The 27,801-nt window shown below is 46.2% G+C and overlaps 1 protein-coding gene across 1 annotated transcript in view; it reads left to right on the top strand.

Annotated features, from left to right (window-relative positions):
- Positions 1 to 27,801, top strand: part of LOC147725127 (C-type lectin domain family 2 member B-like) — a 280,165-nt gene that overhangs the window by 205,493 nt on the left and 46,871 nt on the right. Inside the window, exon 4 of the mRNA XM_086967112.1 lies at positions 5,652 to 5,755. Within this exon, the coding sequence (XP_086823238.1) occupies positions 5,652 to 5,755 (104 nt within the window). The remainder of the gene's footprint in view (positions 1 to 5,651; positions 5,756 to 27,801) is intronic.

Below are 27,801 nucleotides of genomic sequence, written 5' to 3'. Positions count from 1 at the left end.
AGGTAAAGAATTATTAGTAGGTAATTTGTATTATTAAATACTTTTTATTTGTATTTTAAATTGATTATTTAATATATTTTACACAATTGTAAAATATTGTAATTAATTTGAAATTGTTGTTACTATTTATATTATTTATATTTAAATATTAAGTATTTACTTGCCTTACTATTGCACTTACTGTAGTTGGAATAGTAATTTTACCCCACCGCTATCCAACGCTTTCCCTACTGTTGCACTCACTGGAGTTGAAATAGTAATTTTTACCCCTAGGCTATCCAACGCTTTCCCTACTGTTGCACTCACTGGAATGGGAATAGTAATTTTTACCCCTACGCTATCCAACGCTTTCCCTACTGTTGCACTCACTGGAGTGGGAATAGTACATTTTACCCCTATGCTATCCAACGCTTTCCCTACTGTCGCACTCACTGGAGTGGGAATAGTAATTTTTACCCCTACGCTATCCAACGCTTTCTCTACTGGTGCACTCATTGGAGTGGGAATAGTAATTTTTAACCCTACGCTATCCAACGCTTTCCCTACTGTTGCACTCTCTGGAGTGGTAATAGTAATTTCTACCCCTACGCTATCCAATGTTTTCCCTACTGTTGCACTCTTTGGAGTTGGAATAGTAATTTTTACTCCTACGCTATCCAACGCTTACCATACTGTTACACTCACTGGAGTTGGAATAGTAATTTTTACCCTTACGCTATCCAACGCTTTTCCTACTGTTGCACTCACTGGAGTGGGAATAGTAATTTTTACCCCTACGCTATCCAACGCTTTCCCTACTGTTGCACTCACTGGAGTGGGAATAGTAAATTTTACCCCTACGCTATCCAATGTTTTCCCTACTGTTGCACTCTTTGGAGTTGGAATAGTAATTTTTACTCCTACGCTATCCAACGCTTACCATACTGTTACACTCACTGGAGTTGGAATAGTAATTTTTACCCTTACGCTATCCAACGCTTTTCCTACTGTTGCACTCACTGGAGTGGGAATAGTAATTTTTACCCCTACGCTATCCAACGCTTTCCCTACTGTTGCACTCACTGGAGTGGGAATAGTAAATTTTACCCCTAAGCTATCCAACGCTTTCCCTACTGTTGCACTCACTGGAGTGGGAATAGTAATTTTTACCTCTACTCTATCCAACGCTTTCCCTACTGTTGCACTCTCTGGAGTGGTAATCGTAATGGAGTGGTAATAGTAATTTTTATCCCTACGTTATCCAATGTTTTCCCTACTGTTGCACTCTCTGGAGTTGGAATAGTAATTTTTACTCCTACGCTATCCAATGCTTACCCTTTTGTTACACTCACTGGAGTTGGAATAGTAATTTAAACCCCTACGCTATCCAACGCTTTTCCTACTGTTGCACTCACTGGAGTGGGAATAGTAATTTTTACCTCTACGCTATCCATCGCTTTCCCTACTGTTGCACTCTCTGGAGTGGTAATAGTAATTTTTACCCCTACGCTATGCAATGTTTTCCCTACTGTTGCACTCGCTGGAGTGGGAAAGGTAATTTTTACCACTACTCTATCCAACGCATTCCCTACTGTTGCACTCACTGGAGTGGTAATAGTAATTTTTACCCCTACGCTATCCAACGCTTTCTCTACTGTGGCACTCACTGGAGTTGGAATAGTAATTTTAACCCCTACGCTATCCAACGCTTTCCCTACTGTTGCACTCTCTGGAGTGGGAATACTAATTTTTACACCCATGCTATCCAACACTTTACCTACTGTTGCACTCACTGGAGTTGTTACAGTAAATGTAACCCTTTCGCTATCCTACGGTAAAAATATTGTATGTTTTGTAAATAATAGGTGTATATATATATATATATATATATATATATATATATATATATATATATATATATATATATATGTATGTATTAAAAATATATATATTTTTTAAGTTACATTAATTATTTCTCAATTTTACGTTTATTTAAGTATTTTAAATATGTTTAAATTAATTTAATTTATTATTATATTACTTTGAATTTACTTTTAAGACATTTAAAAAATTCGATATTTTGACAGTCTATATTTTTTACACTCGATATTTTGGAGTCGATATTTTTGTACTTACCTGTTTGAAGATAGGAAGTTGATATTTTTGCAGTCGATATTTTGACCTCGATTTTTTGTCCTCTCGATATTTTGTCTGTCGGTGTTCTGTCAGTGATCCCTTTTGGAGGCGACGGTGACACACTTTTTGCCTCTGTGGATGGTTCTGTCCCTAATGGATGGAAGTCTCAACATCAGACAGAGGAGGAAGGTGATTTTATTTATTTATTTATTTATTTATTTATTTATTTTAGGTTTTTATAGAGCGCGTAGTCACCCAAGAGTATCCCAGCGCTAAACCTCGTGGTCCTGATGGATGAAAGTGCAGGGGTGGAAGTGAATTTAAGGGAAAAGAAAGGTTTTGAGAGATTTCCTGAAACGCAGGAGGTTTGGTTCTGATCTAAGTTTCAGGGGGAGCGCGTTCCATTGTTTCGCTATTTTGAGTCCTCGGTTGATACTGACCCTATGATCAGTCAGGTTTCCAAGTGTAGCTGGAAACTGCCGGGTTGGTTAAGAGATTTGAATGTTTATAATAAATAGGATTTGAGGAACCCAATGTATTATTAGCATTTGTCTTTATGTTGTCATTCTGTAAGGGTAGGACTTGTATGTTGTATTGTAGTGGTAGGATTGTAATTGTAGAATCCATTAAACAATTAGTGACTTGCATGTTTGTACCATCTTCTGTGGAAACGAGGGGTGTGTGTTGTGTTTGTTATTAGAATGTGGAATGGATTCCATAAGCATCCAGTGGGATTCTATCCAGGCTGGTGCCGTGAGGGTGGAGATGGTGAAGGAGGGGTTGCCTTGCCCTCCTTTGAATGAATAAACCTGATTCACCTTCTTCAGCAAGCCTGCTTAATAAGATAACACCTTCCACAACAGAATACCACAACCTTTCAGCTATCTACCATGTATAACAGCAGAGGAGGGATAGAGCCAATCAGATGAAGGTACCCGTGCCTCCACCACCACCAGCGGTCTGTCAAACCCCTGTGAGGTTAGAATTGGGTGGGGGTTGTAATTACCTTATTTTTACTTCTGGTTACTAAGTGGAAGGATGAGTTTAGGACCCCCCCAGTTCACAGCTGCCCATCGGGGGTTGGACATGTCAATGGGCTCTCCACATATGTGCAGTAGGGTGGGGGAAATCCCTGAATAACAAAATGTGATGGGGAAGTGGGGGACAGCTTCATGCTGAGACATTACAACTCCACCAAAGCTCCAAAAGCCTAAATAAACCTTTTTTTTTAAAATATGTAGCTGAGGTGTGCGGGGGTGAACAGGTGAGGCGCGCACATGTGTGTGTGTGTGTGTGTGCATTTTTCCTGAAAGAGGAAAAGTCAGCTTAGGTAAATACATCTGAATTTTTAGAATAGGTCTCCTGTGCTTATAATCCCAGGTGAAATCCAACACTGACCTCAGCATACCTGACTGCGGTTACCTGGATCCAAATACCTAATAAAAATGTGAATATTAAGGGATGAAACGCATGCCTCTCCCTAAACCCCATCGTTGCCATGCTCCTGATTAGACGGAATGGTAGGTCAGGAGAACTAGATGTGTGTAAATGTTGGAGAGATCTATTAGCACTGCTTTATAACAACTCGGCTGTTTAATGGAATTTTGACGGTATATGATAATTTAGATTGAGAGACTAAAGAGAATAAAGACCATGGCGGCTAAGTTGGCACTAATGAGACCACATCGCTCCTCTGCCTCTCAGGCACTCTCAGAGTTCCACTGGATCCCAATATCACAAAGAATACAATTCAAGTCACTATGTAGAGTGTTTAAAGCATTGCATGGTGTTGGACCTAAATCACTGCAGGATTTACTTGGTATGCCCCCCCACCCCCAAACTCTTCGTTCCTCTTCCGCCAATCTGGTGAAGGTGCCCAGAGTCAGAAAAACTAAATCAGGAGGCAAGGCCTTTAGCACAGCAGCCTCAAGCCTCTGGAATAAACTTCCACTTCAGATTAGACAAGTGGATGATCTCTTACAGTTCCGGAAAACAATAAAGACATGGCTTTATTCTCAAGTATTTATATAGGAAAGACAATAGTTCCTGTGGAATAATATATTATGAAGTTATGATACACAGCACAATCTCAGTATTTTGAATAAAATTTAAAGTAAACATTGTAAATCAAAACAACATTTGTGCATAATATCCGAAATGAAAACGGGAACCTAAAACTAAGTGACAATGTGAATATTAGATACAAGGTTTCCACAGTTTTACAAGTTGACCATTATCAATTATAAATCCATGTGAACAGCAGCTATATATAGTGATAAGCCCTGAGAGAATGGTTCGCTTCTTTTGTTTGTCGATGACGTTTCGGCCCTCAAAACAATGTGGGGTTTCTTCACGACTATTGATGAAGGGACATCTGATATTAAGACTGGGCAGCCTCGTGAAAATGATGTGCCACACGTGAAGAATTAGAAGAAAAGAGATTTACTCACATGAGGACCCGTCGGGGTACTCAATGTGAGGAAAGGCTGTCAATCCAATAGGATATGTTGATGGCCCAGGAAGGCTCAATTAACCTTACACTACAGCCGTAGAGTTGGAGAATCCATTTGTAGGTGAGCAGTGACAATGCACTGATAATTGCTCTGAGTAGATGAATCGAACTGCGGGACAGCGCTCCGCCTGTGTGTTCGGAAAAGCCACGTGAGTCAGCTAATCGTACGGTAACAATTGCGCTTTACAAGTATTGAAAATAATGATAATAATGGTATCGTTTTAATAGGTTTATCTTTTGTTTGTATGTGTATGACTCTTTTTTAAATAAATGTAAGCTATTTTAAATAAACAAATATCTACCTAAAATTACAGATTTGAGGTGATTCACTGGTTAGAGGCGGCAGACCCGAGAGCAGAGGACGGCCCGGGACCAGGGTTCGATTCCCGGCGCGGCAGGTTTCTGGATCAGGGTCAGCGGACTCGATAATTCTCTTGCCTCGGTGCCCACTCTGATCAGCGATCACACTCGGCAACTCTGGGCATTAGCTTGCCTCATCTTTACTAACGGCCCCACCAGACCGCCGGGGATGCCTGGTCTAACCCTGGAGATACCCATTAAGGGACCATCTCTCAGGGAAGCCAGGAAGGGTTTCGCAGCGGTCGAAGCGCCTTGGGACCCTCCGGGTAAGTAGTGCGCTATATAAATGCCTATACATTTATACATTTACATTTACATTTACAGAGACCTCGCTTATCACTTACTATCTAGAAATACCATGGCAGAGAAATGATTTGACAGCATGTGTATGATCCATGACTACACCGTATTACCCTCCATTCACTAACGCCTTGTGGTCTTCCAACACAAAATGATAAAACTAAATTCTACCCACCCCACTGACTATAAAACTGTGAATCAAGTATTGTTGTAAAATGTGTTTAATCAGACATGTTTTCACTCTATTCCCACTATATGAGCGCAGACATATGCTTGAGATAAATATTGCTTGTTTAATTCCTTCCATATAAAATTGTTGAAAACTGTCAAAATTACGGCGCTGAATCCTTTTTCCTTCATGCAGAATTTCTTGCTGGACATTTCCAGGGAGCACCACCCATGGGTCGGTCTACGGAAGGGCGAGGATGGAAACCACTGGGCGAATGGGACCGCCTGCAGCAGCCGTCTGTGAGAGCCTGTCACTTATTATAGGATCATTGTGTTTTTATTAAGACTGGTTGTTATCTCTGATTTAGAGTCATCTCTGTAATGTTGGCCCTTTCAGAGGCAAACAAAAGCGCAAACCAGGCTCGGCAAGAACCATTATGTGAAAATGGAAGAGGAATAGAAGGTGTTCCTCCTTTCTTTTGGTACGCAGCTATCATCCCACACACCCAGCAGTTGGTAGTATTTGTGGCATTATGTGTATGATGCAACATCTGGATGAATCTATTATTCAGGTAGGTTTGTCGATGCTTCTGCTCATGGTAGGGAAGCGTAAAGTAGTGGTGCTCAACTGGTACTGGAGTAGTGGCGATCAAAAGCTCTCAAACAGGAGCCATTTTCTCAACATACCAGGTAATTGCTGCCATAACCACGATAGCACCAACAAACCCTACAGCACAAATTATTATGCACACCCATCTTTCTCCTGTACATAGAGTGTAAACGCCTTCGTGTAATCTGGAGTGCCTAATATCCATTGCCTGCAAAACGAAGTCAGACCAATGAATGCACGAACATCTTTCTGAGTGGAAGGCACTGGTGTATCTAAAATTGCTTCAATGCAATCTGGTGTAAATGCACGGCCCTCTTTAGACAGAAGGTGACCTAAATAGGTTACGTTCGGACAACAATATTGCAATTTCTGCCTTGACACTTTATGATGGTGTGTAGCAAGAAAAGAAAACAAAGACAAAGTACATTTTTCACACTGTTCTGGCGTATCAGCTGCCAACAAGATGTCATCAACATATTGTATGAGAGCCACTCCTTTAGGCAAAACTAACGAATTAAGTTGTCTCTTCAATGCTTGACTGTAAATTCTAGGAGTCTCAGTGTACCCTTGAGGAATTCTACAAAATCTATACGATTGATTTTTCAAAGTGAAGCCGAACAAATATCGGCTATCAGGATGAATAGGAATCTAAAAGAAGGAGTTTTTCAGGTCAATCACAGAAAATGTAGTCGCTGTTGGGGGCACCAGAGTAAGTAGTGTTGTTATGTCAGAAACAACAGGGTATTGCGGTACTACAATGTTGTTAACTTCTCGCAAATCAATAATGAATCTGTAAATCCTAGTATCAGTGTCTTTTTTCAAAATGGGAAGAATAGGACTGTTGCAAACATTATAGGGAACTTCTTCCAAAATTCCCACTTTAATCAAATCATGGACAATGCGTATAAGTGCTTCTTCTCCTTCTTGAAAAATGTTGTATTGCGGCAATCATGGCAATGAAGCACTCTCCTTGACACTAATATGCATTGGTGGAATAACCATTTGACCTACATCAGTGTCTGAAGTAGCCCACAAAGTGCTAGGAAGTGAAGCTAATGCAATATCCTCTTTAACAAGACAAGATCTCTCAATCACGGGGTAGTTGTCATTTAAAATAACACGTACACCTTCAGGAGTACATCGTATTGTAGCCCTGAAATATTTGAGCATATCAAGACCCACAATATTGTCTGGTGTGTTTGGATAGAGCAAAAACGGACATGGAGCAGTAAATTTATCAATATGGAATGCAAATGGCTGTGATAGCGGGCTAAGGGAAGGTGTTCCATCGAAACCTATCGATGTAAATGTTAAGCCAGACAGAGGAGGCCTTGGAACCAAGTGTTTAGCTAAGGCACTAAGAGTAACTCCTGTATCAACCAGAAACTGATCAGTAGAACCCAAAACATGTGTTGTAACAGAGGGACCCTTCTGATCTACTGGAACTTCAACTGATTCCTTACCCCATCCTAGGCAATCCTATGCATAAGCAGAATCTTTCAAATCAGACGGCACATAATCAGACATTTGATATTGATTTCGTCTATCAATAGTGTTAAACCCATCCTGTCCACGTATATTAGCATCAAACCTAACACCATCATCTGTGCTTCCTCTAGCCCTGAATATCCTAAACGATTTCTTATTTGTCCCCGTCCACATGGATACTGCTGAGCATGCAATGCTGGACAATCAGAAGTCCAATATCCAAATTTCCTGCAATACGCACACTGATCAACAGACAAATTCAGACGAGCATAAGAAGAAAAAGACGAACCATAAGATCCACGTCCACCTTTATCATTACCTCTAGAAGGTGGACCATAAGCCTGAGCAAACATAACCTTTGTTTTTAACTCCTTATTCTTCTTATCCTCATTACCCTTCGCTTCTAATTCCTGTCGTTCATAATACTGAGCGATAGTCAAAAGAGAAACCAGAGAAGAAGTAGTCCATGAGCTCTCACTGGCCTTCAGGCGACTAGCTATTCCTGGCATATTTATCGATGAACAGATGCCTGCCTGTGTCATCTGTCAATGACTGGCCACTAAAATCGTGGAATGCCTCCTCAAAGCGTGTAAAGAAGTCAGAAACCGATTCATCTGCATTTTGCTTACGAGACGCTAATACACTCCAATCTATCTTTTTAGGGGGAATAATCGTTTTTAACTTAACTAATATGGCTACATGAAGATCTAAAATTACCTGACATGGTTTCTGTGCTGGTTCCCTCTTTACATCCAGTCGTTCTAAATCTTTCCATAATGCCCCAAAAGAAGTATGATCATCAACCTTACGTACAGTTCTCCACATATCAGGGGGTAATATCAATCCGAAAAACAAGTCAATATCAGGCAGAGTCATAGTACAAGTACTAATGGCACCCTCAACTTCCTCATAAAAAGCTGCTGGATTTTTTCGCGGATCGGGTAGTGCAGTTTTAGGAATCATAATGTAAAAAGGTAGGCAGATTCAATCGATAACCTTTAAGTATTGCCCGGCGTTAGTCGCCTCTCATACCACTCGAAATTATCAAACAAAGAGGCAGGCGCTGGAGACTGGAAGGCAGGAAACAGAAGTTTATTCCGTCGGAGCAGAACACGTCAAATCAGACAACAGGGTATCGTCTCGAGGTGCTCTAACCGCATCTCTGAGGCCTGGCCTCTTATACACAGGTTTATGGCTTTATTGCATGAAACACATTCTTGTTAATACTTTGATGTACGGAAAGACATCCTCGGAATCCCCGCTTCAAGCCTGTTCCCACACACATCTACAGTAGAAGTCCCCACCCCGATCTCAGTAGGTGATGACTGTCGCACAGCTGGACATTTCGCCGGTTCCTGGAATGTGTGCGACTGATCGGATCTCATGGGGTGGGGCCTTTGATCAGTTGTAGATCCTTTGAAGAGGGGCAGCTTACTACAATAGGGGGTAATAAACTGCATATGCAGGACCAGGTGATGGCCTGGGATCGGGTCGGACAATCGGGCACAGAGGAAGGGGTTCATCAAAGGATATGTGATCATGAAAGGGATGGAGGGAGGTGTTAGCCGGGTACGGGATGTGGCTCTGAGGCAGGGCCGCGCTGAAGGGGTGGTTTATGACCCAAGCATGTGAGAGCGGGGGCTGTCAGTGCGTGGGGGATGCTTGCGAGGTCAGAGGGAGAGAGAGAGAGACGCGCTGGCTATCGGCAGTGGGCAGAGAGGCCATGGCATTCAAAATGGCTGCTACTTACGCGCACATATGAGCCTGAAAAGGGACAAGATGGCCCCGATAATGTTTACGCCGCAATCTAGATTTTAACAGTCCTCCCTTTTCAACATATCTAGCCAGCTTGTCAATCTATGTCTATCCCCATTATATTTCTGATTTCTACTTCATACAAGGCTTTCATGCGTTCAGCTTCGAAGTCCAGAGTCTTAGGGCAGATACAGGTAGCAAAAATAGAGCACACGGGTGGCAAGCATCGAACACCCAGGCAGAATCCACATATTACGACAATCGGTATCAATATGATCATAAACAACCTCCACCCCCAGTCCTTAACAGCACTCCAGAACCAACTCCCAAACGACCATTCTTCTTGTTCCTGATGAACCTCTGAGGAAAGTCTGTGGAGGTGTTCAATGGCTTTGTAGACTGAGGGTGAATTGTCTAGTATGTAGGTGCAGCAGCTGGACCCAATGATACGGCATGCTCCTCCACGATCTGCTAGAACCACATATAGAACAAGGCGGTTCTAAAGGGCCACCAGGCGGACCGCCTGAAGCTTGGCTGTATTGTTCGTGAGGATGCCAGCTGCAATGTTCATCGTCGTTTCAACTGCCTGGATCAAATGTCGGATGGCACGGCTGTTTGCCATCGGACCCCAGAGTGGAACAAATCCCTTCATTGTGTCCAGGAACTGTGCTCCGGTGGAGTCGGCTTGCTCAATGTCTCTTGCTCGCTTTTGTCGGTGATGGTTTGCTGGACCCACATAGGTTGAAGGAACGATGTAATGTAATGTAATATAATGTAATGTAATGTAATTGCCCAATTATACCGCGCTACAATCGCTCCAGGGAGCATCTCGGCGCCAATGTATGGTCAACCTGATGTCAAAGTTGCCTTACTGCTTGGAGTGACCAGGACCGGAATCACACTAGTGCTCTGGCAGTTATGTCTGGAAGGTTGTAGATCCAAGTTTTTAATTGTTTACGGAATTCTGATTCCTTGTCCAGTGCTCTTAAGTGTGGGGGGGAGGGCATTTCATGCTTTTGCACCTAGTACCGCCAGGGATTTGCCCCCGCGGGTTTTAAGTCTAAACCCTGGGACGGTCAGTAGGTTGGCATTGGAGGATCGTAGTGCTCGAGTTGGACAGTATCTTACATATTTTTTTCTTAGGTATAGAGGGCCTAGGTCGTGGATAGCTCGCAAGGTAATTATCAGCACTTTATACAGGACCCTTTTTGTTATAGGCAGCCAGTGTAGTACATTAAGGGCTTTGGTTGCTGAGGATTTTCTCCGCCATTTTAAGACCAGCCTTGCTGCCGCATGCTGTACCATCTGGAGTTTATGGTTAACCACCTTATTGGTACCAGCATACAGGCTGTTACAATAATCAATGCGTGATGTAACTAATGCAACCGTAACTGTTTTCCTCGCTTCAAAGGGCAGCAAGTCAAAGAACTTCCTTAGCCCCTTTATCACCCCAAAACAGGTGCCTGCTACTTTTGACGCCTGGTGTTTAAAGGATAAGTCGGCGTCAAAGTGTACCCCAAGGTTGCGGGCCGAGGAGGTGGTGTGAGGCAGTATTTCTGCCTTCTCGGGCCACCATAGTCTGGGAATTAAATCAGTTTTTGGGCCTATAGGCATGATCTCAGTTTTGCCTGTGTTGCATTTTAGATGGTTTCTCCGCATCCACTCAAAAGTGGCTGTTACGCAACATTTGAGTTTTTCCTCCCAGACTTGGTTATCTTTATCCATTACCAGGATAAGTTGTGTATTGTCGGCATATGCTATTACATCTATGCCAAATGACGATATCAACTTTATCAGGGGTGCGGTGTAGACATTGAATAATGTCGGACTCAAGCTGGAACCTTGAGGTACTCCCGTCGACAGTGGTTTCTCACTGGAACGGAATTAGCCCAAGGTCACCACTTGTCTCCTGTCACCTGAAGGCAATGTAGCAGGTACCTCCCCAGCCCTTGGGGAGCCAATCAATCAATCAATCATAGCATTTATATAGCGCACTACTCACCCAGAGGGTCTCAAGGCGCTGGGGGAGGGGGGCCCGCTACTGCTCGAACAGCCAGGTCTTGAGTTGCTTCCTGAAGGCGAGGTGGTCCTGGGTCAGGCGGAGGTGGGTGGGGAGGGAGTTCCATGTCTTGGCGGCGAGGTAGGAGAAGGACCGTCCCCCTGTGGTGGCTCTTCGGATGCGGGGGACGGCGGCGAGGGCGTGGCTGGTCGATCGAAGCTGGCGTTTGGGAGCGTAGAAGTTGAGGCGGCTGTTGAGGTATCCTGGGCCTTGGTTGTGTAGGGCTTTGTATGCGTGGGTGAGGAGACGGAAGGTGATTCTCTTGTTGACCGGGAGCCAGTGCAGGTCTCTCAGGTGTCCGGAGATGTGGCTGCGACGGGGATGTCCAGGATGAGTCGTGCTGAGGCGTTCTGGATCCGCTGGGGTCTCTTCTGGAGTTTGGCGGTGGTTCCGGCGTAGAGGGAGTTGCAGTAGTCCAGACGGCTGGTGACGAGGGCCTGGGTGACCGTCTTCCTGGTCTCCGTGGGGATCCCCCGGAAGATCTAGCATGCGCAGGATGTTGAAGCACGACGAGGAGACGGCGTTGACTTGTCTGGTCATGGAGAGGGAGGAGTCCAGGATGAAGCCCAGGTTGCGTGCGTGGTCTGTTGGTTTGGGTGCACTGCCTAGGGTGGGGGGCCACCAGGAGTCGTCCCAAGCGGCGGGTGAGGATCCCAGGATGAGGACTTCCGTCTTGTCCGAGTTCAGTTTCAGGCGGCTGTTCTTCATCCATTCGGCTACCTCTTTCATCCCTTCGTGAAGGTTGGCTCTGGCGGTGGCGGGGTCGTTGGTAAGGGAGAGGATCAGCTGGGTGTCGTCGGTGTAGGAGATGATGTTGAGGTTGTGCTGGCGTGCGATGTCTGCGAGGGGGCTCATGTAGACGTTGAAGAGGGTTGGACTGAGTGAGGAGCCTTGAGGAACGCCGCAGATGACTTCGGTGGCTTCAGATCTGAACGGAGGGAGGCGGACTCTCTGTGTCCTTCCGGCGAGGAAGGAGATGATCCACTCCAGTGCCTTCTCCTGGACTCCGACGTTGCTGAGGCGTTGTACTAGGGTACGGTGGCAGACAGTGTCGAAGGCCGCGGAGAGGTCGAGGAGGATGAGGGCCGCTGTTTCTCCGTTGTCGAGCAGCGCTCGGATGTCATCGGTGGCTGCGATCAGGGAGGTCTCGGTGCTGTGGTTGGCCTGGAAGCAAGACTGTGAGGGGTCAAGGGATCCGTTCGTCTCGAGGAAGGTGGCCAGCAGCTTGTTGACTGTCTTCTCGATGACTTTTGCAGGAAACGGGAGCAGCGAGATGGGGCGGTAGGAGGCTTTCGTACCACAGACAAAGTGCATGTTCGGAGAGGTGACAAAAGAGGGTGGGTGAGTTGAGTCCAAAGTTCTGGTGATGTGGCAAGCGCTGTGGCCCACCAACTGTGTCCCAAGGCCTTCGATGCATACAAGGCCCGAGACGTTGACGACAGACAGGGCCACAGTCAGGGTAGGAGAAGGTGGGTCTGGCTGGGTTGTTAAACACATGCATTTCAACCCATTCTTTGGCAGGGATGTCCATGTGAATAGAGGCGTTGGATGTCAGAGGGCAAAAGGGAGCAGCAGTACTTCCTGTTTTGTTCAGCCAGACCCTATGATAAAAGTGTGACACCGTTTTGCTGGAAGTGGTATTATCCCTGTGACTCTCTTGCAAGATGATCAGCCAAGCAAGGCAGGAACAATGAACGGAGAAAGGTGAAGGGATGAAGGGGATGGAATGTCCAGTGGCATGTGGTAACAACCCACAGATCCAGCAATTTGTGGCATTGGCGGCAAGGTTGTGTAGGAGCAGCAACTGCACAAAGGAGTTGTTCCAGAACTCCTTTCGTCTTTCACAGAGTTGAGGTGAAAGAGAGACTAGGTAGTGTTCTTTCATGGTGGTAGGCTGTGCAGTAGTAAGAAGTGTCTTATTTGCTGGTGCGCTCTCTTCCACGATCCAGAGGGTGGTCATCAGGAGGAGGCAAAAGAGAAGGGCGATAAAGAGGGCAATAGTCTTTGAGCTGTGTATTTTGTCAGTCTTTGGGTTTCTGTAGTAGGTCTTCGGATGTCCGGTTGCTTCCATCATCTTCGTGTCGGGTGCTTCCATCATCTTCGTATCGGGCACTTCCATCATCTTCAAGGGGCTCGGTAGCGGACAGAACCTCAAACTTCGTTTAGCTTCTCTCCGGGCAGCCTTAGTAGTGTTAGGCCATTGCTCTGAGAATTGTAACTTAGTCAGTGGTCTGCTTAGCCGAAGCTCCCTCCTTTCGTCGCAGGTTATACCCTTCTCTGGATGGCACAGTGGGATCGAGAAATTTTGCTAATTCAAGTGTCTCTGTATCAGCGTAACAGCTCAGGGATCGTCGGTCTTTGTTCAGGAGCTCTTCTTGGGTGGCCACGTCTTCAGTCGTCGTCAGGGTCGAGGAGAATTTTCTTAAAATGGTGTGCATGCAGCCAGTTTCGCTTCCCCTCCACTCGAAGAGCTGTTCGGGTGGTGATCAAGACTTGCCAGGGGCCCGTCCACGGGGGTTCCAGACTCTTTGCACGCTGGAAGTTTCAGATCAACACAAAGTCACCGGGTTGGATGTCGTGCCCGGGGCCCCTGGAAGCATCGGGGATGGCCTGCAGCACCTGTTGATGGATAACAGACAGTGTTTTAGTCAGATTGTACAAATAGTCAGACATTAGGACGTCTGGGACGTCGTGAATAGATGTCGGTTTTGGTGCGGACCAAACGCTCATAGGCCGGCCGAAAACGACTTCGTAGGGGGTCAAGTGGTGTTTGGTGGGGATGGAACGCATTACGTAGGGGGTCAAGTGGTGTTTGGTGGGGGTGGAACGCATTAATAGCAATGCCAGTGGGAGAGCATCTGGCCACTTCAGTCCTGTGGTAGCCAATATCTTTGCTAGTTTGAGCTTCAGCGTGGCATTATGTCGCTCAACCTGTCCAGCAGATCGGGGGTGGAAGACTGCGTGAAATTTCTGTTTTACACCCAACCCCTTCAAGATGAGTTGGATAACCTTGGCTATGAAGTGGGGGCCATTGTCGCTCCACAAAATTCGACAAAGGCCGTAGCGAGGGAAGAATTCTTTCAGTAATACCTTTGCAGTGGCAATGGCAGTGTTGTCTCGGGTTGGATAGGCTTCCACCCACTTGCTAAATGCGCACATGACAACAAGTACATACTTCAGACCTTGGCATCTTTCTAGCTGGATGTAGTCCATCTGTAGGAAGGGATGATTGGGGACCCCAAACCCTCCCCGGGGTACGACAGTTCCTTTCCCAGGGTTTTGTTGCAGGCATATCAGACATTGCTGGACCAGACGTTTAGCTGAGACTGTGATCTTGTCATTGTGCCAAACCTTGGAGACAAGTTCGGCTATAGGGGAAGATGCTATGTGTGCAGGGGAGTGTGCCATGGTTAGTATGGGGATCAGGTACGAGTTGGCTAGACGGCAATATTCCTAGACGGCAATTAAGATCGGCCAATATCAGCCTCCTCACCGTGCCACGTACAAGAACGGCCACCTGGGGAGATAGACGTTTCCTGGTGGCTACCGCAAAACTTTGGAATCTTTTGCCACATTCCATCAAAACTGCCCCGAAACTGATGAGCTTCCGCAGGCTCTTAAAAACGTGGTTATTTAACCAGTAAGAGGATGACTGACTCTAGTAGCTCCAGAGCGCCGAGACACCCCGGGGTATTTGTTGCGCTATAAAATCACGTAAATTTGTTCGTGTCTTTTGTCCGCCAGCAGCCTTCATCGTCTTTCAGTCCCACCTGTGCCCATTCAGTCAATTCGTGTGGTGAGCTGGCCATCTGGATATCCCTAATAGTTTCCCTAGTGTCCTTCCTCTTTTCTGCTTGTGACCTGGTCACGTACATGCGCGTCAGTGTCCTATTCTCGGCTGTGGTCCGGGCAGTGATGTCGGCCAGTGCATTCCCCTGCCCAAAGATGTCTGTCACCTTTTTGTGTGCCTGGCATTTGATTACGGCAAGTTGTTTGGGAAGGAGGACCGCTTCAGTCAGAGCGGAGACTAGGTCTCCGTGCAGGATGGGTGTGCCGTGTGAGGTCAGGAATCCCCTCTCCTTCCACAAGAGCCGGAAATGATGAACCACCCCGAAGGCATACTGGCTGTCTGTGTAAATGTTGGAGTTCCGGGTATTTTAGAACCCGGCGGGCCAGGGAACACACCTGAAAACTCTGAGTCCTTCCTGTTTCAGACTACAGAAACACAGAGTCTTCTAGGTGAAGTCAAAGATTGTATTTATTGGCTGCAGCCGTTAACAGGTATCCTAGAAGTACAACAGCATGTATGTTCTCAGGAGACTGCTCCCTTTCACAAAATCAGACTTCTCCTTATATACAAAATAATATGCTTTGGGCAAACATTCCTTATTTTACTGTAGATCATTCACATATTTTCACTACAAAGAAAAAGCAGAGTCATGATGACAAGTCCACATTTCAGTTCGTCCAGCCCGTAATTGATTACCCGGCAAGGCCCAGTATTTTCATCAGATATCGACGGACCCCCAATAAAATCAGGCACCTCCTCCTCGTAAAGCAAGTCACAAAGCAAGAAACAGGGACAGGTGTATGTAAGATTAGGCATGGTTTGTGTGCGATGAAAGGTTTATGATATGTTGTGCCTCAATGCTAATTTCGCTCGGCCACTGGGAAAGGAACTGGCCGGACAGGTTTGGCTTCGGGCAGTGGAGTCAGCTTGCCCAGGTCACAGAGGAGGCAGCAAAGGTGTACGTGTCCTTCGGACTCGGTTTTGGCTTTAGTCATTTGACTATGTGAGGGCAATCACAAAATGGCTGCCGTTCACAAAATGGAACCCGAGGGTTCAAGACGAAAACTCAGATTTCAGGGTGTTTTCGTCACTCGAACATGGCGGAAATGCCTGTACATAGTATTCAATTCATTACCGGTCTGCTGATACCAAAATCGTCATCATACGACGATGTTTATGACACGGGTCCAGAATTTTCAGTACCACAGCCCCTCCTTTTGCCCGTACATAGGCAATAACCTATACTCATGCTAATCTCAGTCCAGGTCTATATTCATAAAGTCATTGAGATGTTGCTGTAGCATCATCCTATTAATTAGCTCGTTTCTTGGTACAGGTTTCCTTACACATGATGTAGCACAGAGGCCACATATTGCAGGAGCACACTGTACGCACAGACAGAACAGGAAAAGAATGGCTAGGATCATCCCAATGACTATCAGAATCTTCCATCCCCAGGCGGATACCAATTCCCAGAACCACCCCATCAGTGACCAGTCTCCTTTATCCACGTGAATAGATTCGGAGATCTTATGCAGTTTGGAGATGGCCTGGTATACTGTTGGAGCGTTATCTGGGATGAAAATGCAGCAACTCGATTGGATCACTTTATATACCCCACCTCGGTCTGCGAGTATGACGTCCAAAGCCACCCTGTTCTGAAGAGTCATAAAGCGGTCAGACTCGAGCTCAGCAGGCAAGTTACTAAGGGCACCAGCAGTTTCAACAATAGTGGATTCAACCACCCTCATCAATTGGCGAATGTTCCTGCTGTTCACCATAGGCCCCCAAAACGGCAGAAAACCTTTTACGAAGTCTCCAAATTCTTGTCCCGCAGTGTCGTCTTTACTCACGACACCTCTAACTGTCCTTGTCTTATGGTAATCTGCCGTGGCCGTGTAGGTGGGAGGCAACAGGGACGAAATGAAACATGTGCCCGAGAAATCAGGGGGCAGCCATGTATACGCTCTATCATGACAGATGAAGTAGGTACCCTTAGCTGCTAGGAATGAAAGGGAAGTCTGAGACGAAAAGACATACGTTTCAGTACAGACACTCTTCCCTAACTGAGCTCTGGAGTTCTTGCCATTTCCCTGCAGACATAGGTGGACCTGATGAGGTACAATCCAAATTGGGGAGGATCTCTTTGCTCGCTTGTTTTCGCTCAAGGTAACTCCATACTCTGTTACGTTCCATCTACTGTAAGCCTGCAACTCATCTCGAGGAATCGTTCTATACGAGTCAATATCTCTGCTCATATTTGTGATTCCCACCACTAATGCCTTGTTGCTCGAGTTACTTCTTGTGGAACGTGGGGGATATGGTTCGATGGCAAATAGGAACATCATCTGAAACGCCCACAAAGAACCATAGTAGCTGAATGGCAAGACAAAATATGGGATACTTTTTATCTGTCGTATGTGGCATAAGACCACACACCCAGCAATTAGTTGTGTTCATTACTAATTGGTGTTGGTGTAAAATCTGAACAAAGGAATTATTGACAAACTCCAATCTTCTAGCAGACTCGTGTCCAGGCAGGGGGTGAAAGACATGTGAGGAAACAGGAGGAGAAGGTGTGGGCTGTGTAGTGGGTGCAAATGTCAATTGAAAAGTGAATAAAACATTCCTAATATAAACGTCATCACACTAAGCAGCATAAAAATGCATATTATCAAAAATCGTGTTCTTGTCATCAACGTACACATTCTGGTTTTAAAGTTCATTGATTTGGCAGGTCTCTTCATCTCGAAAAACTCCATCCTCTATAATTGCTGCCCGCGGCGGTAGGGTGTTCTATGCTAAGCAGTGCTTCTGTCAGTCCAGGGCAACTCCCTTGGACCAACCAGAACCGTCGACCTAACGTCTTCGGCTGCACCCCAAAGACTTGGGCAACCGCGACCTTAGCAGCAGAACCCGGATGGCGGTTCGAAAAACAAAAACAAGCAAGTTTCTCAGATGAGATAGCTGCACTTTCAAAAACAGAAAAAAAATAATTATTTGTCCATTGTAATAGTTCTTGGTCTCAAATTGTAACCGTTTCTTCCAGGTGCTGTCTGGTCTTGGAATAAGAGTTCAGGCTCTGTAGTGTTCAATTGAATTGACGGAGGCACAGCTGCTTGCAAAACATTATCACCTTCCTGTTCAGAAATTGTTCCTTTTGCACGTGCATCGCTAAAAGGTGGGAAACGAGGCACAGTCTCAGTCTGAGTCAGCGATCCCCTCCTGGACCCATCGGTCGTGCGGCAGAGGTAAAGAGACTCTCTTGCAATGGATCCCGTGGACCCAGTGTTTTTTCCCTTCCATTCGAACAGCCGATCTTGTTGAGAGAAGCACTAGATGGGGACCGGTCCAGCGGGGCTCATCATTCTTTGTCTGCTGAAAGTTCTTTATTAACACGTAGGATCCAGGATCGATAGGATGTCCTGGAGCTTCAGTGGCTTGAGGTAGAGTGTCATTAACCTGTTGGTGTAAAACACGCAATTTAGCCGTCAATTCGTACAGGTAATAAAGCAGTACAGGGTGTTCTAACTCGCTGAACTTGGTTGGCCTTGGCACTCCCCAGATGTTGGCCGGACGGCTGAAAACAATTTCATAGGGACTAAGTCCCACCCATGAATGAACAGTCATTCTCGTTGATAGGAGTGCCAAGGGCAGAGCGTCTGGCCATTTAAGACCAGTGCTCGATTGGATTTTGGCCAGTTTAAGCTTCAGGGTGCCATTATAGCACTCTACTAGTCCAGCTGATTGGGGATGATTTGCAGCGTGAATTTTATGATGAATGCCTAGCCCTTCACATACTTTCTTCATCACTCGACCCACAAATCCACTCCCATTATCACTCCAGACCATTCTCGGCATTCCAAATCTGGGGAAGAATTCTTTGACAAGGGCTTTAGCTGTCGATAAGGCAGTATTGTCTTTCAGGGGATATGCTTCTATCCATCTTGAAAAGGCATAAACAACAACGAGTACGTATTTCAGATTGTTGCACCTCTCCATGTGGATGAAATCTAGCTGCAAAACCTCGAACGGATACGTTGGAGACGCAAAATGACCAGCTGGAGTTGGGGTTCCCCTACCAGGATTGTATTTCAGACACACCATACAGTTCTTGACTACATTCTCTGCATACTTAGGAATTCTAGTGTTCTGCCATACTGGAGCCAACAACTTGCAAATCCCTTTCGCACTGATTTGTGCCATTCCATGCGCCATTGTAACCACTGCAGGCACATACGCGTCAGGTAACAACCAAAGCTGATCTCTGACAATTCAACCCAACAACCCTTCGCATCCAATTTCCCCGTACTCTCTCTCCACACACTCAACTCTTTCTCTGTAGCTTCAGCTTGGATGGACTTCACACTCTCAATCGTATCTTCACACATACCGACGTCACCAACCCATCTTGCATGGCCTGCAACATACTTTCGACTCATCACATTCCTTGCAGTTTCTTTCGCAACTTCATCCGCAAACGCATTTCCGCAACCAAAATCATCCGTAACCTTTTTGTGTGCACTGCATTTCACAATCGCAACTTGTAACGGCAAGGTCAGTGACTCAAGAAGTTCATTCACCAACTGACCATGCTGGATCCTAGCACCATGCAAAGTCAGGAACCCACGCTCACGCCACAAACGCCTAAAACTATGAGCCACACCAAAGGCATACATGCTGTCAGTATATATGGTCACTTTCATTCCTTTTGATAAAACACACGCTCTTGTGAGTGCAATTAACTCTGCTGCTTGCGCGGAGTTATGTGGGATGCGTGCAGTTTCGACAATCGTATGCAAAGTCGTAACAGCATATGCTGCAGTAGTGTCACCATTCGGAAGTTTGAAACACGAACCATCAACCCACAAAGTACCCTCACATTCAGTAAGAGGAGTGTCCCTAAGATCTATTCTCCCTTTCGTTTCTTCTTCTGTCCTAAAGAAACAGTCGTGCTGCTTTTCAGCGGTCTCTGTCTCAACTGGAATCGGCAACAACATAGCTGGGTTTAATGCGTTGCATCTTTTAATGTGGACATGACTCGCTAACAAGGTTAACTTACAACCTGACAATCGAGCACTGGTTAAGTGCTGTGTCTTGGTTCTATTTAGCAAAGTGTCCACCGCATGTGGAACCATTACGATTAACATGTTATTCATCACTAACCCAGCAGACTGTCGGATAGAAACAGCTGCTGCGGCTGTGGCTCTTAAACAACTTGGCAGCGCCTTAGCTACCGGAGCCAAAGTCGACGAGAAATACGCGCATGGACATTGCTTGTCCCCAAAAGACTGTGTCAACACTGACAATGCACAATCTTCTTTCTCATGGATGTACAATGTAAAAGGCTTACTGTAGTCGGGGGTACCCAACACAGGAGCCGAACACAATGCATCACGCAATTCTGAAAAACTTTTCTGACACTCTTTAGACCACGGGATGGGATTCAGTGTATCTTTACAGGTTAATGCCACCAGAGGTTTGGCCAACAATGAGAAATTCAGTATCCATTGCCTACAATATGATGTAATGCCCAAGAACGCACACACTTCTCTCTGTGTCCTAGGCACACTCAACTTTGCAATTGCCTGTATTCTTTCTGGGGTCAGTTTCCTTCCCTCCTACGATAAGAGGTGACCTAGGTAGGTCACTTCTTGTCGACAATATTGCAACTTCGAGAGAGACACTTTGTGATGCAAATCAGACAAATGACGCAACAACGACAAGGTGGCTTCTTTACAACTCTCCTCAGTATCTGCGGCAACTAACAAATCATCGACGTACTGAATAAGGGTAGCGCCGTCAGGTAGAACAATCGTATCAAGCTGTGTTTTCAAAGCCTGGCTATATATTGATGGACTTTCGCAGTAGCCTTGAGGTGCGCGTTTGAAGCAGAAGCTTCGGCCTCCCAAAATGAAGCCAAAAATATCTCTGCTCTCCTCGGCAATTGGGATGCTGAAAAAAGCGTTCTTCAAGTCAATCACTGAGAACCAAGCCGCTGAAGCTGGAATCATTGTCAATAGGGCAGTGATGTCAGGGACAACTGGAAACTGTGGCACAACGATCTTATTCACCTCTCTAAGATCAATCACGAACCTATAAACAGGTGGCTGGGAAGGATCAGTACGCTTCAAAACAGGCAGAACAGGACTATTACAAACGTTGCCTCTTGTCTCTTCAATCACATTTTCATCAATCAGGTCATAGATGATCGCTAACAATGCCATTTCACCTTCGCTAGAGATTTTGTATTGGGGAATGCGTGGCATTCTAACATTGGCTTTCAATGTCACATCATATGGCGATATTTCCAAAAGACGCACATCATTAGGACCAGTAGCCCAAAGAGTATCCGGAAGAGAAGACAATTCTGTCGCATATAGTCTTTTCAATAGATCCAATCCCAACAAGTTTTCACCACAACCTGTTGTAAGAATAAGGGGTGCTTCCAATTCACAAGGTCCAACAGAAAGAGATATAGGACTAGAGATTGGGTTCCGAACCGGGGCACCAGAAAAACCTACTGAAACATTCATTTCGCCAGACAAAGGTGCGCCAGGGAGTTTTGAGTGCATAATAGAACTCTTTGTAGCACCAGTATCCAACAGAAAAGGCTCTGACACCTGATGTAATAACCTCAACATGAGGTCCACTCTGATCTACTGGAACTGAAACAACTCCCTCTCTTTGTCCATGGCTGGCCTAGCAATCATTACCTTCCATATTTTCATCCTCTGCATAGTAGTCATCAGCATAGTACTGAGTCGTCCTACCAGACGCGTTATTCTGCTGGTCACAACTATTCATTGAATTCTGTGGCGGAAATGAACGTGCGTTTTGTGGGAACGCACTGCGTCCCCTACCTCTAGGCGTTTGTTGGACACCGCGACCTCGCGCACCAGAGGCACCATTCGTACGCTGCAACAAAACCGGACAACTATTCTTAAAATGGCCCTCCTCTTTACAATACCCTACTGATTGTGTCCATACGGTACACGCTGTTGAGAAGACTCATTTCTTTGCGAGATTTTCAAATATTTCTGAGGCTGCTGATAATCGCGCTGATTATTACTACGGGGTGGATAAGCTTGTTGCAGCAGAACTTTAGTTTTTAACTCCTTAGTCTTTTTATCCTCTCTCTCTCTAGCTCATCTTTGCGCCTATTTTCATAGTACTGGGCCATAGCTAAAATCTGTGCTGACGTTGAAACAGCCCAAGCACTCTCGGAATCCTTCAACTTAGCACACAACTCCGGAAGTAAATTATGCACAAATTTGTCGACGAACAATCTCTGGCCACCTTCAGTAGCCATATCCTGACTGCCATGATCTACGAAAGTCTTTTCAAACCGCGTGAAAAAGTCGGACACTACTTCGTCTTTCTTCTGCTTACATGCAGACAACTTGTCCCAATTGACACGCAACTCAGGTATTAGAGTCTTCATGTAAGTGATGATTCTACCAGGGAGTCCCGCAATTAAAGGCTCGGGTTTAGCACCACCAACTTGTCTGTTATCTACAGCAGCAATATTGACCCATGTAGCACCTAATTCCTGATCGTGATCGGCGTGGCGAATCTTCCCCCATAAAGGCTGTGGAACCACGTTCCCGAACAACATATCTATATCGGCTAAGTTCATAATACATGAGCTTACAGTCTGTGATAATTCCTTATAATACCCTGCAGGATTTTTACGGGGGTCGGGTAACGTCTGTTTGAGAGCCAAAACCTCTGTTCGTTTCCATGGAACGTGTACCCAAACATGCTGAAAGTGAGCCGGTACAACTGGTGGATTATTTCCCGGACCAGCGGCCACTTCTTCCTTCCATACCGGCGGAACCTCTCTCATGGGATACTGTCGCGCCTTTTTCCTAGCATCGCACCCAAGTAGTGACCGAGAAGTGCCCTCCTCACTCCGATACGACAACAATGTCGCAACCGCCCTCTCCACATCGGGACCTACGATCATCCCCTCTGAAAACTCGAACCGCACACGGCATAATTTAGGCAGATCGTATTCCAGATCATTCTCCTTCAAATCCTCACAGAGAAAAACACACATTTGCTCAAAAACATATCTCTGCTTCGATGCTTCCCATTGACGGAAGGCTTCCACGATAGACTGCACATCATATCTTATAGGATCGACAACCCATTTATGCGCTAAACAATTCAGTAACTCTCTCTCATGATAGTCAGGCAGTTGATTCCGCAACTGTCTTCGTTCTGCGTTAGGGGTCGTACTAGGCGATCCGAAGAAAGGCGAGAAAAGACCAGTAACAGTGTTGGCCATTCTCTGTCGAACAGAAGAGAAACTGACGGAAGGACAGGAGGAAAGACAGGGTGAGGTAAGGCAGAGGCGGAGGCAGAAACAGAGGGAGTATTAGGAGAAGTAGTCGGGACAATAGGCAAAGTCGTAGAGAGCACAGGTGGAGCAGGTGTGCTTGGTGGCCCTTGAGGAGGCTGCATCAGAAGATTAGGGGCCACCGCAAGGGGAGCTGGTGGCTGTGGCAGAACTAGGGGCTGTACTGCTGGGTGTTGTATAACAAAAGGTTGCGGAGGTGCTGTAGCATTCCGTGCATAGGGGGGTGGTGAATTTAATACGTGTGACATTAAAGAATCCCTCTCAGAGTCTTGTGAATCTGGGTGGAGAGTTGGCAAGACTGGATAACATTTATCGATCGCCATTTTACGTTGCCTGTGCAACTGCTCATTTGCCTGTTCCTCCTCGTTATCTCTAAACTGCGTAGCGGCTTGTATTATCGAGGTACCCCTTTCTCTCTTATTTTTCTTGGCTAATTTAATTTCTTTCTGTTTGGCTTCCTTTCGCCATAAGCGGAAAGAGTCAAACATCGCCGGCCGGGCTTTCTTCTTAAAAAGTTTTACCTCTAGATTATCTAAAATCTCTGTGTCAAAACTACCATATTGGGGCCATTTTAAAACACCATCGTTTCTGGTGTATCGGATCCATACTTCATTATATGTGATGGGGCCTACGCCGTGTTTCACATAGAGCTCATATGTTGGAGTTCCAATCGGAGGAACCGGACACGAGTCCTCCAACCGGGAATCCTTATTACAACCAAGACAAAACAAATTTCTAAGTCTGCTAAGACTAGGCATCTTCACTCTCTAGTCTAGCTTCAAACTTCAAAGGATTAGCAAATACGATAGTCTCGTGAATACACGAGTCCTTCGGTTTTGGCACTTGCAAGTTCCAAACAAAACGATCCCGAAGGATACCAAAAAACTAAGAACCAAAATAATGACTGGGAGTTGCTCCACTTATACTTAACTGAGGTATCGATGACGTCACCAGAAGATTCGTCTATCGGTTCGCTCTACCAATCATCAAGGGTCCAAAACAGGGCGATAGTCAGGGCAGCAGTCCTTTGTAGCCGTCGGGACGCGGGGAACCTCGCAGCAAAGACTTTCGGACCACGTCGACATGCAGGGGTCGATGAAGTGGTTGGCCATCCTCTGGAATTTTCACACGAAGCTCCTCATGAACCTCTGGCTTCGACCGATACCGCTGATACCGCCCGACGTTGGGCGCCTACTGGAGTTCCGGGTATTTTAGAACCTGGCGGTGCCAGGGAACACACCTGAAAACTCTGAGTCCTTCCTGTTTCAGACTACAGAAACACAGAGTCTTCTAGGTGAAGTCAAAGATCGTATTTATTGGCTGCAGCCAATAACAGGTATCCTAGAAGTACAACAGTATGTTCTCAGGAGACTGCTCCCTTTCACAAAATCAGACTTCTCCTTATATACAAAATAATATGCTTTGGGCAAACATTCCTTATTTTACAGTAGATCATTCACATATTTTCACTACAAAGAAAAAGCAGAGTCATGATGACAAGTCCACATTTCAGTTTGTCCAGCCCGTAATTGATTACCCGGCAAGGCCCAGTATTTTCATCAGATATCGACGGACCCCCAATAAAATCGGGCACCTCCTCCGCGTAAAGCAAGTCATAAAGCAAGAAACAGGGACAGGTGTGTGTAAGATTAGGCATGGTTTGTGTGCGATGAAAGGTTTATGATATGTTGTGCCTCGATGCTAATCTCGCTCTGCCACTGGGAAAGGAACTGGCCGGACAGGTTTGGCTTCGGGCAGTGGAGTCAGCTTGCCCAGGTCACATAGGAGGCAGCAGAGGTGTACGTGTCCTTCGGACTCGGTTTTGGCTTTAGTCATTTGGCTATGTGAGGGCAATCACAAAATGGCTGCCGTTCACAAAATGGAACCCGAGAGTTCAAGACGAAAACTCCGATTTCAGGGTGTTTTCGTCACTCGAACATGGCGGAAATGCCTGTACATAGTATTGAATTCATTACCGGTCTGCTGATACCAAAATCGTCATGATATGACGATGTTTATGACACGGGTCCAGAATTTTCAGTACCACAGAGTTTGCTTTCGTCCCTGCTGCTAAGATACATGCTCGTGTGAGGGCAATCAGTTCCGCTGCCTGTGCAGATCGTTGCGTGATGCGGGCGGTCTCAACTACAGTTCTGGCTGTGGTAACTGCATAAGCAGCTGAGGTGGTGCCATCGGGAGTTTGATACAAGAGCCGACCACCCATAGCTCTCCGTCAGGATCTGGGAAGGCAGTGTCTCGGAGGTCGACCCTACTCCTAGTCTGTTCATCTGTGAGGGTCACACAGTCATGTATAGGGGACACATTGGGGTCGTCCTCAGGTAGGGACAACAAAGTGGCTGGATTCAGCGTGGTGCATCTTTTCAGTGTGATGTGGGGTGCAAGCAGAGTCAGTTTGTAGCCAGTCAGTCGTGTACTAGTCAGATGCTGCGTCTTAGTCTGGTTCAGGAGGGTGTCATCTGCATGGGGCACTAACACCATAAGGAAGTTCGAGAGCACGATCCCCTCACTTTGTCGGATAGAGACAGCAGCAGCAGCTACAGCTCGAAGGCAGGCAGGCAAAGCTCTGGCTACGGGGTCAAGAGTGGCAGAGAAGTCGGCACATGGGCATTGCTTGTGGCCAATGGACTGAGTCAGGACAGACAAAGCATACCCCTCCCTTTCGTGAGTGTAGAGGGAGAGGGGCTTTGTGTAATTGGGGGTTCCTAGGACTGGTGCAGAACAAAGGGCGTCTCGTAGTTCTTTGAAGAAGGATTGGCATTCAGGGGTCCAAGGGAGCGGGAAGGGGGCATCTTTAGCCAGCATTGAAAGTAGTGGTTTTACAATGAGGCTGAAATTTGGTAACCACTGTCGACAGAAGGAGGTGAGACCTACCAAGGAGCGGACTTGTTTCTGGGTCTTAGGAACAGGGGTTTCTAGAATGGTCTGAATTCGATCGGGTGTAAGCTTTCTCCCGTCTTTGGACAAGAGGTGGCCTAGGTAAGTGACCTGGGGTTGGCAGAATTGCAACTTCTTCTTGGAGACCTTGTGGCCATTTTCCGCGAGGAAGTGCAGGAGTTGGATGGTGGTTTGACTGCAAGTGGAGTGGTGTCGGCCGCCAAAAGGATATCATCAACGTACTGTATCAACACTGCTCCATCTGGTAACTGGACTGCGTCCAGTTGTCTCTTGAGGGCCTGGCTATAGATGCTGGGACTTTCAGTGTAGCCTTGGGGTGCTCTACAAAATCTATATGAGCGGGCTTTTAAGGTGAAGCGGAAAAAGTAGCGGCTGTCTGGGTGGATGGGGATGGAGAAGAATGCGTTCTTGAGGTCGATTACAGTGAAGGTGGTGGCAGTGGAAGGAATCAGAGTCAGAATGGTGGTGATGTCTGAGACTACGGGGTACTGAGGTACAACTACTTTGTTGACCTCTCGTAGGTCGATGATGAAGCGGTACGCTTTCTCATCTCCCTCACCCTGCTTCTTTACAATGGGTAGGATAGGGCTGTTGCAAACATTGCTAACTACTTCCTCTACCATTCCTGCATCTATCAGGGACTGGATAATCTTTACCAATGCCTTCTCGCCCTCGGGCGATATCCGATATTGTGGAAGTTTTGGGAGCATTGCGTCTTGTCCAACAGTTATGTGTACTGGGTCAATCATCATGCATCCTACGTCCGAGTCAGTTTTGGCCCACAGATACAGAGGTAGAGTGTCGAGATGGGACAGGTCAGCATCAGTGATGGAAAACATGCGTCGTGTGGGACAAGGTCTGAGCAGAGTCGGGTTGTCGTACAGAATGACTCGAACTCCGTCTTGTGAACACCTAATAGTAGCTCATAAATGCTTCAATAAGTCAAGTCCCATAATGGCATTGGGGGTGTTGGATGAGAGCAAAAACGTTGTGTCAGTGGTGTTATTTTCCAAGTCAAAGGAGATCGGTGTGGACAAGGGATTAGTGGAGGGCGTTCCATCAAAACCTATTGATGTTACATGTGAGCCAGACAAGGGTGCCCTTGGAATTGCTCGTTTAGATAACGCACTACGTGTCGCGCCAGTGTCTACCAAAAATGGACACTTCGTACCCAGGACCTTAGCGGTGACATAAGGACCTTGCTGGTCAACATAGAGCTCGACTGGATCCCTCCCTTGCCCTTGGCAGTCCTATGCAAAGTCATGGGTGTCGTCGCAGTCAGACTGTTGGTACTGGATCTGTCGGGGACGGTCAAATGTGTTCGATCTGCCTGGCCTGTCGTTGTTGGTGTTGTTTGTGTACC

This window comes from Lissotriton vulgaris, chromosome 4_1 (genome assembly GCF_964263255.1).
Source record: "Lissotriton vulgaris chromosome 4_1, aLisVul1.2, whole genome shotgun sequence".
Classification (NCBI taxonomy): domain Eukaryota; kingdom Metazoa; phylum Chordata; class Amphibia; order Caudata; family Salamandridae; genus Lissotriton; species Lissotriton vulgaris.
The sequence above is the reverse complement of the archived record's forward strand: the minus strand, read 5'-3'. Positions and strand labels throughout refer to the sequence as shown.